A 13,807-nucleotide genomic window follows, 5' to 3' on the forward strand; every position below is an offset into this window, starting at 1 on the left:
CACCTTACTATCATACTGAGAATCTTTTGCATTGACAAGATGCAGACAAAAAAAGGCAACCAATTCTCAAATTTGCTGTTTCATTAGCACGTCTGATACACAGAGGCTAAATAAATAAGGAAATGTTCCTTTTGCTCAGGTAGAAGGATAAAAAATATATTATAAATAAATAATGTCAACAATACCATGTAAGAAAAAAAAAGAAAAAAAACCTTTTTTGTCACTACTGTACGTATTTATATTTAATCTTTTAAATCATTTAAGGACATGATGCTATTTCTATTTTTAGGAGCACTTTAACAAATTTAATGTCTCACTGACCTTATTTTTAAGATTATTACTTGTAGGTTGTTTTATTTTTCCAAGAAATACAAAGTTACAACACAACACTTCGTGTCTCAACCAGGCACTGTGATAAATCTTTACCAACCTTCAGACAAGCACTCCTCTTAAGAGGGATGCTTTAAATTTGGCTATTAAGATTCCATCTCATTTTTGAGACTACATTGATTATTTTCACATGATAGCTTGCTCAATTCTTGTCTAAACCTTTTCCGCAATTGAAAGATCACAATTAAGATCTGTGCAGTGTGAACTGCCTCCTCCGGCATGTTATTGCTACAATAGTATCTCACCTTCTATTTCACCTTTTCTACTCCATTCTGCCTGCAGAATAGTCTGTCCAAAAAAAAATAGCTTGTCAGAACTACACGCTGAAATATTTGTGCTGACATAAAAGACGATGTAGAAATGTGTGGTTACACCTATGAACTTATTCTCAAAGGGACAGTGAAACCAAAGCTGTTAGAAGTTAATAGGATTGAAAACTGAATTGGAGATAAGGAAATCCAGATAGACATAAACAAGAGCTCTTCAATAACTATTTTACTGGTCAGTACTGCAAGTTCCAAATGGAGAGCTACACTTCTTGTTCTGTCTCAGATGGGCATCACAAAGGTAAATCATGTAGTCCATGAAGTTCTTTTGCCATTAAAGTAATATAAGAAGTGAGTACAGACAAGCAGCAACATGCTCCTCAATACAATATTAACGTATGAAGAAAAAAAAGGTAAACGTAGATTTCACAGTGTGTCTGCACTGGCTCAGTCCTAACAGAAACATCTGCATGTGCTTACTTTCAATAAATCTGCAGATTTCACTCAAATACACTTTAAATGATATTTTGCAGCAATTGTCCTTTACCGCTGTATGGACACATCAAGTACAAATTACTTCCTTTGTGGCAACAGTTTTAAAGAAACTACACACTGTAGTAATACAGACAAATGACAAAACCACATACAGTGATAAAAATGCACATTTCTTTCCTTTACCCCTGTATCCATGCAAGGCAACTCTTCTGGCACAGACACAGGTTTCAGGAATCATATCACTTAACATCTACACCTATAAGAATCTGAACTGCTGTCCTAATTCTTGAGGAGAACCATATTCTTAACCTTTCCTTCTTTCCTTCTTTTTTCCCTTCATGATCAGGCATGATCTTCACCAACATTGATTGTTTTACATTGATTGTTATGACTCTGGGCAGTGTCAAGCAAATAACAATGTATGATTATCCATAAACATTCTTCGTGGTTGAATACAATACACTGAAAGTAGCAGCAAAAAGCCACATGTGCATGTGTGTATTCATAACAAGGCACACCTGCTTCTGTACTTTGACACAACATTAAAAAAAAAAAACAATAATCTAATTTTAAAAAAATCAAATCAAAAGCAATTTAAAATAAAAATATCACCTTGTTGTGTTCAAAGGGGAAAAGGGAAGACCATGTTAAGGTACAGTAAAAGGTAAACAATTGCAAGTAACAGTGCAAAGTGCTAAATGTGAAAGTGATATGTGAAAATAATTACATGCCAAACTGTTTGATAGGCTATATGGTTCTTTATTTCATGCTAAGATTGGATTTTAGGAGTAGGAATGCTGCACTGCTAATGTAAAAGTATACCAACCACAGAAAACAACTGTTTCCCAGGCAAAATGCAGAATTCTTATCACCCATGATAAAGAGGTTCCACAAGGGGATCTGAAATATTTATTTGCTCCAATAGTCTTGTTGCATTCAACTTCATCATTGTATGATTACAGCTGACAGGTTTATTCTGTCATATTAATTTATTTCAGAATATGTTGTGCCACTTGAAAGCTGTCAAGAACAAGTATTACAGAAACCTTTTGCTAGCCTCTGAGAAAGACTACGTAATCACTAAAAGGTTCATCTTCTTTGTTTAAGAAGTTCTCCAAATAGCCCCCAGATATTTTATGCTCTTGTGATAAATACCATCCACATTACCAATTTTTGCAACATCCTTGGTGTTTTGCCTCTAGAAACTGTTTTTACAAGGACAATGGCATGAAGAGCTTTAACTCTGGAAACCTGCCTGGCAACCCACAGCAGGATCACAGAGGTGCTCATCAGTACAAGTGCTCAGCACAGGCTTGAGAGGCAACATGCCAAAGTACTTCTATGGTATCAGCTGGCTACTGACAAACAGTATGTGTCACAGAGTAACAGAAAGCAGAGAATGTTAATTTAAAGCACTGGAGAGCATTAGTCATGCTGCACGGCCACAGTAATTTCTGCCAACTAACTGAAAATACAGGTAATAAATCTTGGGTTTTCTGGTTTCTCTTCTTCCTCCCACCTTTCAGGAAACACACACCAAGACACATTTTTTAAAAGTAACAAAAAGGAGCAGTGTTAGGAACCCAGACTAAGCAACATTTTGTTGCACAAAAAACAAACACACCAAGTCAAACAAAGAGAGAAAGTTTGTAATTCTTACTCCATGAATTTCTGCTAATGACACCTGTGCCATTATATACATCACCATCACTGAAGCGTTCATCATCAGAGTGTTTAAAGGCTGTGCAACATATAAATTCACTTGAGAAAAAAGAATGCCCTAAATATGAATTCTGCAGAAGCAGAAAAACACACTATGCTTTCCAGATTTAAGATGGCTAGAGAGTAGTTCACAAGTATGAGAGGAAATGAAATCAAAGTGAACGCGATGCTACAGGTCTTCAGTATTAAAAAAATTATACATAGTTCCTTTCACTTGAAGTTTTGCAAGCATTTTTAAAAAATAAGTAAACAAATGGTATCTGGAGCAGTATTTTCTCAAGAATGTAACTCACTAATCAGCATAATTCTCAGAATAATATGAGGAGTTTAGGAATCTGAATGCCATTAACGTCCAGTACAATTTAGAACAAGCACAAGCAGATTTGTGCTCTTTGTAAGAAGAAAAGAAACAAAACCAACCAACCAACACCTTCAATTTGTGTTCCTAATACCTTCGGATTTTTCGAAATATTGTCACTCTACAAATTATTTATACAAAAGAATAATAACAGTAATAGCAACAATGAAATGTCATACGTAAGATACTATAATATTAGTTAATAATATTAATCATCAAAAAGAACTTAGAATTACTTTTTTTGCAAGAAGATGTGCATTCATGAGATGCTATGGTGATTAAAATTTGTAAGCTGCCATTCATCAGGGACATTTTTAAGTTATTTCCTTAGTTCTGTTCTGTTTAAAACCACAGTACTTTATCAGTCCCTACAGAAGTTCACAGAAAGTTTTTGGGAACTTAGCTAAGCGATACAACATATGCCTCTTGTCTGCACACACAGCAACGTCCGGGATCAAAGTGCCAAGTTATTAGTATGTTCTTACTTTATGTCATGGCATATCCATCTGTGACTTGCGTGTGCCAAATGCTCCCCTCTAGGGAACAAACTCCTCACCTTCCACCTTATGCATCTTCTAACATGCATGTTTCCAATTAAACAAAATACCTAGTTAAATGTATCTGAAATAAGTGGCAGCGAGCCAAAATATTTACTGCTTAAATTCCTCTTTACGAGAAGGCCAAATTCTACTTTAGAAGAGCATTACATTTAAATTTTAAAATGTCAAGAAATGTTCTCATTTGCTGATTTGGTTCAGATAAGATGGTAAGGGTGTTGTTTTTTGTTTGTTTGTTTTTGTGAAAATGAAACAGGATTCTGGCTTGGGTTGATTTTTGGCTTCCTTATTCAAATGCCATAATGACTACATCATAAAAAAAAAGTTGTTACATAAGATCATCAAGCACTGCTAAATGAAGATGTCCAAGTACTTAAGCAGCTATCCTACGCCTATATTACAGGTGGCATAAGTGATATGGAATAGAAACTTAGCAAAGTTGCTCACCTTCTTCATCTGAAACATCCAGGACCTCAGTCATTGTTTCGGGTACATTTAGCTTGTGTTTCTCTGTTACAGTCTGCAAAGACAGAACCTTTAATCCTCAAATTAAACACCAAAAGAAGTAGCAAATAATATTATCATAGAATATTTCAACAGCAGCAGCAGTAGGACCTGCTGAGACACTTTATAATGATTCCCATCCCCTTAACATTATTCTTCATCATTATTTTAGAAGTTTCTGTTCTCAGTACTGTATAAGGTAACATTTGTTAACATTTGTATAAGGCTCTGTCAGAAAAGTACAACACACAAAACAAAAGATATTGAGCTGATTAGAGAGAAAAGTGGAAAAAAAAACAAGCTCTGAGCAAATTTATTTATAAGTGCTGCATGCAGAACAATTCAGTTCAATGTTTCCAAGATGATTTTAAAACGAGTTAGGTAATGTCTACAGAAGAGTTTCAGAAAGTTGCATGTGGCATATGGAAATTATTAAACAGTAAAGCATTTGGAAATGAAGTTATGAATGATGTGAAATTTTTAAACTAAAAAAGATGTGAGCAAGCTACACAGATCACTTGAAACATTTCCTTCTTCCCTCTCCCCCTGAAAGTGACTACACTGCATATTAATTATATCCATTCAATAAATCCTGCATATTCCCCCAAATCGCATGCACAGCAGAATAAAGTTCTTTGGAAATTCTTATTTTGTGGCAGAGGGCAAGCATGGACCAAGTAGAGCTGAAAGGACATTTTAAGTGCAAGAGAACAGAGCAGGTTATGTTGTAAGATGTTTTTTAATATGATTTGATCTGCGTAAATGACTTCCAGAAGAAAACACAAGATGCTCATGGGCACTGAATTAAGAATAGGGACACCCTTTTAGTGCCAAGACAGACATTAGAGAAGGAGATAAGAATTTAATAAGAGTGTAAAAAGTGAAACGTGTAAGAAAGTAGTCTAAAGGAAATTCTTCAGCGTGTTTACAATACCGGAGACAAAATGCCAGGGACTTAAATAACAGCAGTGATCAGAACAGCATTAGTCACAACAGCAAAATAAATATTTCCCTAGCTCCACCCAGATCTGCAGTCAGACAGCTTTACTGAGGAACTGCGGAGGGAAATCACATCATCCCTTTAAGATATGTAGCAGCAGATGTGCCCATCTGGCATGGAGGGGATTGTCAGGAGTACAGGTGTCTTGTGGAACTCCCTCTGAGGTCATATTTCACTCCCTATTGGGGATGGTATTCTATCAAGCGTAAATTAACATTATACGCAGAAGCAGTGAAAGAGCATATAATCTGTGTGATAATTAATGTCAGCCAAATCTTTAGGACTTCACGCAGCACGACTTTGGGAAAATGCCCAGTGACATCAAACTTATCATATCTTTCCAAATTATGCCTCAGATTTCTGTATTTCTAACAAATTGACAAAGATGGCACTTTCGATTATTCTAAGATACTACACTTCCAAAATTAACTAACTTAGCAACTGTGATTACTCTGGAGATGTGTTTAAAGAGTATGATTTACATTTCTGAAAACGTATTTTAAAATGACAGCAGTTTTCAGTTCACCCTCTTGAGATAAAGGGAAAGGTCAATGACATTTGCTTCAAATGGAAACCCCAATTAGGCTTCCTAAATTTATTCTTACACACAATTCATTAAATCATTCATTTCTGTTGCTTTTTGTAACACATGCTCCACATTGAAAAAATAGTTTATATTCACTAAACGCCTCCACTGATATATCTGATGTCCCACCTTGCATTGCCATAGCTCGTCTCAGACAGAAAGGAGAGGCAGCAGGTAGGGCATTAGAGTGTCAAAACCAGTTGTGACAGGTGCAGAGCAAGGTGCTGTTCATGTGACACTGACCTCGTCTCTTCAACAATACAATTCATTCTAAATATGAGAGGAATCACTGACACTGTGCTAAAGAAATAAACCAAGTGAAATGGGCTGTATATTTTTCAAGCAAAGTACTAATACGTATGTAAGTACCAATTTATTAGCATTCTAATTGCCATTGTAATTGTATCTAAGTGTAAGACAAATTCTATACTGTATGCTATTCATGTAAAATAACTGAAAAATCAGAAAAACAGACAAACAAAATCAGGAGATTATCAGGTTCTGAAAAAAGGGGAAAAAGTGTACTGCCTAAGAGTCACAAATATTCATTTTGTATGTTTGTTGTATGACCAAAATTTATTCAAGAAAACTTGGTTCCCCACTTCAACTTAGGTAAAAAATCAATTTCATTAGAAGAATACAGAAGTGAAAGGATGCTATAAACACAAGAGGTCACAAGCTATATGTACAGAATATCAAATCAAATGTACCTTGGGTATATTGTCTTAGTATTTACTTAGATCTGCAGACCCTAGTAGTTAAGGTTTATTTATCACAATATCAATTTATTCAGAAATTAGATGCATCCTGGCCCCTGTACAGGCACAATCTCAGATATTATTATTTTTATTATTTATTATTGACAAAGAAGTAGCAATATTTTATTTCCTGATTTTCCCCTCAGTATAAGAACATTATTTCATAATTTAAAACTAGTAAAAGGTCTGGAAAAGTGAATCGATGAATGTGGATGTGTTTGCATATTTCAGAAGAAAAGCTTTGTAATGGCATTTCTGCAACACTTAATTCAATAGGATCATTAATGCTACATAAATTCCCATCAGAAGCTGGGAATTAATTTATTTTTTGTTTAGAGAAAATCTTTCACAGCACTAGATTATTATTTTGTTTAATTTATGGACACGTCAAAAAAAGGTCAAATACTCTCAACATTAGAAATGCTCATCTAATCCCATGAATGGCCCACTTTGCAAATTGCTCAGTGCATATTTCTCAAATCACCATTGTTTGGTACCGCTAAGAATTCAACTACGTACCTCAACTTAAGCTACTGCATTTAAAACTTCCACTGTATTCATGTAGAATAATTCAGATGTATGTGTATAAAACTATATGCTCATTCAGCAACTGCTTACTCTACAGCAGAACAACATTAAAAATCTAAAGCTCCTCATGTATTAATTTGTCCATGGGAAGTTTATGTCTATTTGTACAAATAACCCCAAACTTAATTGCAGAGTAAACCTTTTGAAAGCCTGGCTTATTCTGATCGACTTCCTATCCATTTTTAGACTAAGTAAAAATACATACACTGTGTTGTCTCTATTCCTTTATATTCATGTTCACTGATACTTCTGTAAGCAAGAAAACTTGTTCAGAGTTACACCATTGGCACTCAAGATGTTGTCCTCATCTTAAATGCCAGTGACTTGAATATCAATAAAGAACCAACCTCTCTAAAATCCTCCATGCATCGCTCCACTACAACCTTACAGAATGAAGTAGCTATGGTGACAGTTCCTTTTTTTCAGTTCTAAGTGCCATGCTCTGGTTTAGCAACAGCTAACCCTTACTGTCTGGAGAATTTTATTGCAGGGAGTGCCTGAGAGTACCTGCTATTTATCCCTCCCTTATAGCACTTGTTCAAAATTATGTTTAATCAACATAATCATCATCAATAATAATGTGGTTTAGATTCTATATATCCCCAAGGTGTAAGATTGAGACAAATTCAATTCTGAAAAATGTGCTGATTTTATTGAGGGTTCCCATCTGACTTTTAAAAATGGTGCTTTGTGCACAGACACAGTATAAGATTTCAAATGTCTCTCATACGCAAGTATTAAGAGGTCACCTATGCAAGTAAGTTTTAGTGTTTCATTCCATCATAGACCTCAAGCATCTGGTAATAGGTTGAAAAGTCCACTACTCTCTAAGTTTAAAGAAACATTTACCTAAAGTAAATAACTCACAGCTGTCTTTTCACAGCAGAATTCTTATTATTACAAAACATGATATGTATATGACAGTGTACAAAGCTGTACAGTGCTATGCAACGTACAATAGAAAGGACGTTACAACTTTCATCAGGCACGAATGGAAAGTGGTGACAAGACAGCACAGAGAATAGCAAAGTGTCATCTGAGGATAAAAAAATTGCTCCCAAGAACAGAGCTAATGTTTCTTGAAAAGTTTTATCTAGTTGTTTTTTTTTTTTAATCTTTGAACAGATATGTATGTGCTTATGCATGTACATGTGAGATATGTTATATGATTAAATAAGAACGTAAGTATTAACGACATCACGCAATCTTTATTAAGAGACTTCCAGAACTATGTTGGAATTCTTTGTCCAAACCTAACTCGATTTGTTTTTTGCAGGTCATTAATAAATTATGGCTCACTCCATTTGTAACCCTATGCCACGCTGCTTTTATTCCATCTTCCTTAGTAAATATCAGTAGAACTTGTTGTCAGTATGCAGCAAAATCAAAATTATTTTCCTTTTTTTCGTGGGATGGATGTATTTTTACAAAACAGCTTGGTTTTCTTCCCCTAGCCCTTTCCCTAATTGAGTAGTGGCATCTTTTAAGTAATAAAGTTACCAGTAATCTGTGGATTTTCACATCTGTAAGCTCCTAGGTGACACTTAGATCTGATATGTTTTCTAAATTTCTAGTTTTTCTTGCTTTAAAAAACAAAAACAATGATCCTATAACAAGGTTTCAAGATAAAATGCAGTAATGGAAGTATATATTAAAATTGATTTTTTAAATGATACACTATTTATGACATTCTGCCTTCCTAAATGCAAAAAGTCATAAATGGGAGGTAGAAGTCCAAGGAGAGAAAACCCTCCCCTTCCAGATTGTCAGAATGTATGTTTTTCCTGGCTTAAAGGAACAGTACCATCTGGCTGATGTTCAGTATCTATTATTCATGAACTCTGAAGTCAAAATACAGATTACCAAGAACACAGAATACTGAGCATATACAGAAAAAATCCTCCATATTTTGGAAAAACAGGATCCATTTGAGTGAAAGAAATGATCGATGTGATTCAGAGCCATCTAGTGAACAACATTAAGCTTGGCACCAATCCATGGCTGGTACAGTCCAAACAGTAAGAAGCTTGCTATGGTGTGTGTGCTGCAATGTTAAAGCCCCAGCAGGTGTTAGAAGAAACATGGAAACATGAGGAGAGACTGAAAGGGAGAGGTAAAAAGACAAACAGAGAGGCAAGAAGGATCTAAACAGCTCACAAACTTCTGGAAAGTTTGGGTTTGCAGCTCAGACCCATCTCCAGAAAAAAAAAAAGTTTTACTCAGTCCCTGAATAGTTGTTTTCCATCTGTATGCACATAAAATCTGTTATTTGGCTCAGTAAAACCTAATGTATCGCACATACTTCTACATGCTTAAAAGACATACTGAAAGCACTACAGCACTTTTGCAAAAATCAAACAGAAAGGGGGACTTGGACCAGAAAATAGAAACAGGTTTGTGCAGAATCTGAGCACAGAAGAGAAAGACAACATTCTGAATAAAAAACAGAGACATTTTAATGCATGTACAAACTCACAGTTGTGGTGGTAGTAATCTCCTCCGTAACAACCTTCAGCGTATCGACCACTGAGATATATCCCAGACGCCTAGCAATAGCTAAGGCAGTGTTACCATTCTGAAGAGAAAAAGAGAAGGGAAGAGAGAGAGAGAAATGAGAGGGAGGATTGTGATGTGAACCAATGAGATCACTCTCAACACTGCATGAGCCAGCATTTCCATCCAAAACAAGGCGCAGCCTAGGAAAATCACTGTTTTTTTTTTTACTGTTACATCTGACTCTGTCTTTGCAACTCCTTTAAGACTATAGCTCTGGTTACCATGGTAACACAACACACACATCCGCCTGCTAGTCTACATTTAAAAAAAAAGCGCGCTATGGTTTAACCCTTAGATGGTCAAATTCTACTGCAGAGAATGCCTCGTCTGCAGAAGTTCATGTTTCATTTTGCATAAACTGCTTTATATGAGAGAGACTCTTCTGAAGAAAAAAAAAAATTAAAATCTTAGGCTTCCACTTTTAGCTGAAACTGTTAAAGCTTTATCTGGTGCAGTCCTTTTTGAGGAATACAAGATTCTGGCTCTATTCTCCACATACAATTCTATTCCTCTTTACAACTCAATTTTACATGCTGTAATAGTACACAAAAGCTGATGATGTACCAAGCATGAAAACCTATATAAGGCTTGGGGGTTGGAAACTGTTTTCCATTTAAATAAACTTATTTGCAGTATACATGCCTATTAGATACATGCTATTCAGTAAACACACATTGAAATTGTAATTCAGTTATTGTTTAGGCGTATTTATCTCCAGCTCATCACACGGAACATTAAAATAGGTTGAGAATAAGTATTATTAATTCAAATTTATGAACCTAGAGTGTAAGTTTTCATTTTAAATGAACAGTAATTAAGATTGCCATCTGTCTCGCTGCATTTGAAATTCTACTCAAACTGCCTCAAAATAGAGTCCATGGTAATTTATTTCAAGAAGCATTTCCCCTGTAGCAAAAAGCCAGACACAACAGGAAGCAAGATTAATGAACCTTCTCACACACAAAAAAAATAAAAATACTTCAAGTATCAGAAACTTGCTAAATCATTCAGAATTCTTTGGAGGGTATAATTTCCCAGCAGAACTAACCAACATGACTGGCAGCCAGTTCAGCTTAAGTGTCTGCAGAGGCTGCTCTAAGTCACATGGCTCTGTGTGATGTGGCAGTCTGTGGACCTGCAATACTCAGCCTGGGGAGTGGAGAGAAGGGGCGTATTCCATGATTCTTCATACAGAGTTGCACCTTGAACTGTTTTGTATTATTTTGAATTAAAGAACAACATGCTGGCCTACTAGGGGAGACATGGAAAACCACTGTACAGAATGATTTCTCTTGCAATACCGCTGCTCTGTGTGTAGAATATCAGCCCGAGGCCTTCTCTCTCCTTCAGTACCAGGTTGAGTTATCTACAGTTTAAGTTCCTGTGCATTAGACTACCTCAGCAACTGTAAAGCAACCTAGGGTTTGCGAGTTAGCAGCACAAAAAGAACCGGTAAGGAACTTCACAGAACAAATAACATGACTGTTAATGTGTAAGTGACGGTAACATCTCATATCCCACTCCCATATCCCCTAGTCAGCTGCTGCAAGTTGAAATTCTCTTACGTCAACTTAAAAGTAGCAATGTGTGAACAACAGAGCTAGTACCTGAAAAGGCACGCAAACTCCTGGGCAGAGCCTTGAGACTCTCCTTGGATTTGGGTAAGAGTCAGCTTAACAGCCCAAACTAGAAGACTGAACACTGACGGTGCCTAGTAGAACCTTCAGTCCCAGAAGCTGACTGCAAGGGTTTCTTGCTTGACGATAAACACAGTCTAGGATCTTTGCTACATAGCTTGGATACTGAGATTTTGTATCATGGCACATAAACTGCTATCTTGGATTACTTCACACAAGATTATTCCATGCAGCTGGAATAATAGTAACCCGGGCAACTCTGGGGAAGGACACGTGTTTTGAACTTCCTGGATGCATTTTCAACACTGTCCAAGTAGAGGACAATAACAACATCAATATGAAACAGGAAAGTTGCATTCCTACCTGGCCTTAGAAAAGGCTTTGCCAGAAGTTACTGATGGTCTTTGCATTAACACCAATGAACTTACTAAGAAAATGAAACAGGGATCCAATGGAGAGTGGGATAGAAATTTGGATTTCAAAGATACCCAGGTTCTGATTTGCCCTTAATTTTTATACAAAAATTCTTGCAATATATCAATTTTGAGACAGAAGTATCAAGGCAGAAGGCAATTAAACCAAGTAGGCATGGCCAACCTGACACTGCAACTCAGAAAGCAGTTTCTTCATCTCACATTTAGCTTACTGCAGTGAGTTATAAATGAACTTCCCTGTGAGCATAATGAAAAGAAGAAGGAACATTACATTTACACAGCTGACAAATAGATGTACGAAGAAAACTTTCACCAAATCAAAGGTTTGCTCTTTAGCCCTAGAAAGAAAGGAACTATCCAGAGAAACACTTCCCACAAGCACTTCACACTTACGGTGGTGATTGCATTGGGCTTAGCTCCGTGTTGGAGAAGGACATTAATGATGTGAGTGTGACCTTGTTGAGCAGCTTGGTGGAGAGGAGTGTACCCATTCTGTAATCCATGGTGGTTACCATAAAAGCAAATAAAGAAGAAAAACAATCGCCAGCAATTAGATTAGAAAATTCGATTTGCATAATTTGCATACTAGACACATGGAATCATAGCTGAAGCAGAGAACATTCTCTCCTTCTGAGATCTTCATTTTCCTATAGGAAGCCTAAGATTTGCCTTTGAAATATTTGAGACAATGTAAAGATATATAATTTTTAACAGCAGTGATTCGATAACATTTGCTTTTAAAAAAAGCTAAGAGCATCTATCAAAAATGTCAATCAACGTTAGCTTCATCTTGACTTCAAAAGGCCTGGCCAAGCTGTAATTACTCAGAAAAATGTGTGCACAACTTCTGTATTAACAAATACACTTAACTCCATAGATATCTGCTCCAGAGATTAATTCTGTGTTACTCCATACAGAATCACAGCCAAAGTGCACTACAGCTAGTTGATTTGAGATGGTTTTGTGCAAACCCAGTCAAGCAATTAATCACAAAATACTTGAAATTGGTTTGATAGCAAGTGGAAACTACATTGTGAGAAAACACTAAGTCAGTCTCAGTGACACTTAGATACAGCCTGAGGGCAGACTCTGAGAGGCACACTCAGTTATCTCTTACGCAACTCAATATATGCTTTATGCTACTAATTAAACAGTGATATTTTGGAACAGATACAGTTCTCATAATTACAGAATACACATATGGACTAAGAAATTCAAGGGGAATTTTACTGTAAATCATATAGCAAAGAAAATCTACTATCTTCAGTATCAGTGCAGTCATTTAAAAACAGAACTCAGCAGTATTATTTTTCACTGGAGATGGCATAAAGCATCCTGAAGGCACTAGAGGTAATTTATTCTGTAACATGCCTATCCTGAATCCAGCCAGGATTGATTCGCTCTTTAAACTGAGCCCACAGTAATGGCTGACAGATTGCCCGTATTTTTATTGGTCCCTTGATATGAGACTTGGAGAATCACTGCCCCATACTGCCATACTTGTGTACTTTAATGAAATTTTTCTATATAAGAGAAACACCTGAGGGAACTAGTGTCAGAATCTGGTCCAGTGGCCCCAAATACCCAGAGTGGGGCTTAACACTAAACATGCAAGTATGTTATGTCCCTTTAGTTAGCCTACAAACACCTCAGCTGAATGTTTTGGCAGCTACCATTTGGATCCTGCTAATGTCTGCTTTATTAATTCTTATCAGCTGTTTTTCTAGTAGTGTTGCCAGTTTTTTTGGAATCTCTGTTTTTTACCCATTGATTTGGGGTGATTTAAAGAAAGATGGGTGAGCATATATATATATATTTTTTTAATTGGCTCTGCTACTTGCTTCTTTTCTTGCTGACAGTGACCGCTGTAGTGAAAAAGTCATACTCAGACAAATGAATCCATCTCAAAGATGACAGCTGGGAACAGAAAAGCTGGCCAGAATGACCAGGAGCTTA

General features: G+C 36.3%; 1 protein-coding gene across 1 annotated transcript in view; it reads right to left on the reverse strand.

Annotated features, from left to right (window-relative positions):
• The window catches only part of ANK2 (ankyrin 2), a gene marked incomplete at both ends in the record, with an annotated part of 175,923 nt that overhangs the window by 64,588 nt on the left and 97,528 nt on the right, over positions 1-13,807 (reverse strand). Inside the window, 3 exons of the mRNA XM_079534109.1 lie at positions 4,236-4,308; positions 9,701-9,799; positions 12,245-12,343. Of these exons, the coding sequence (XP_079390235.1) occupies positions 4,236-4,308; positions 9,701-9,799; positions 12,245-12,343 (271 nt within the window). The remainder of the gene's footprint in view (positions 1-4,235; positions 4,309-9,700; positions 9,800-12,244; positions 12,344-13,807) is intronic.

The sequence above is a fragment of the Tetrao urogallus genome (assembly GCF_951394365.1).
Source record: "Tetrao urogallus genome assembly, chromosome: 4".
In the NCBI taxonomy this organism is placed as follows: Eukaryota; Metazoa; Chordata; class Aves; order Galliformes; family Phasianidae; genus Tetrao; species Tetrao urogallus.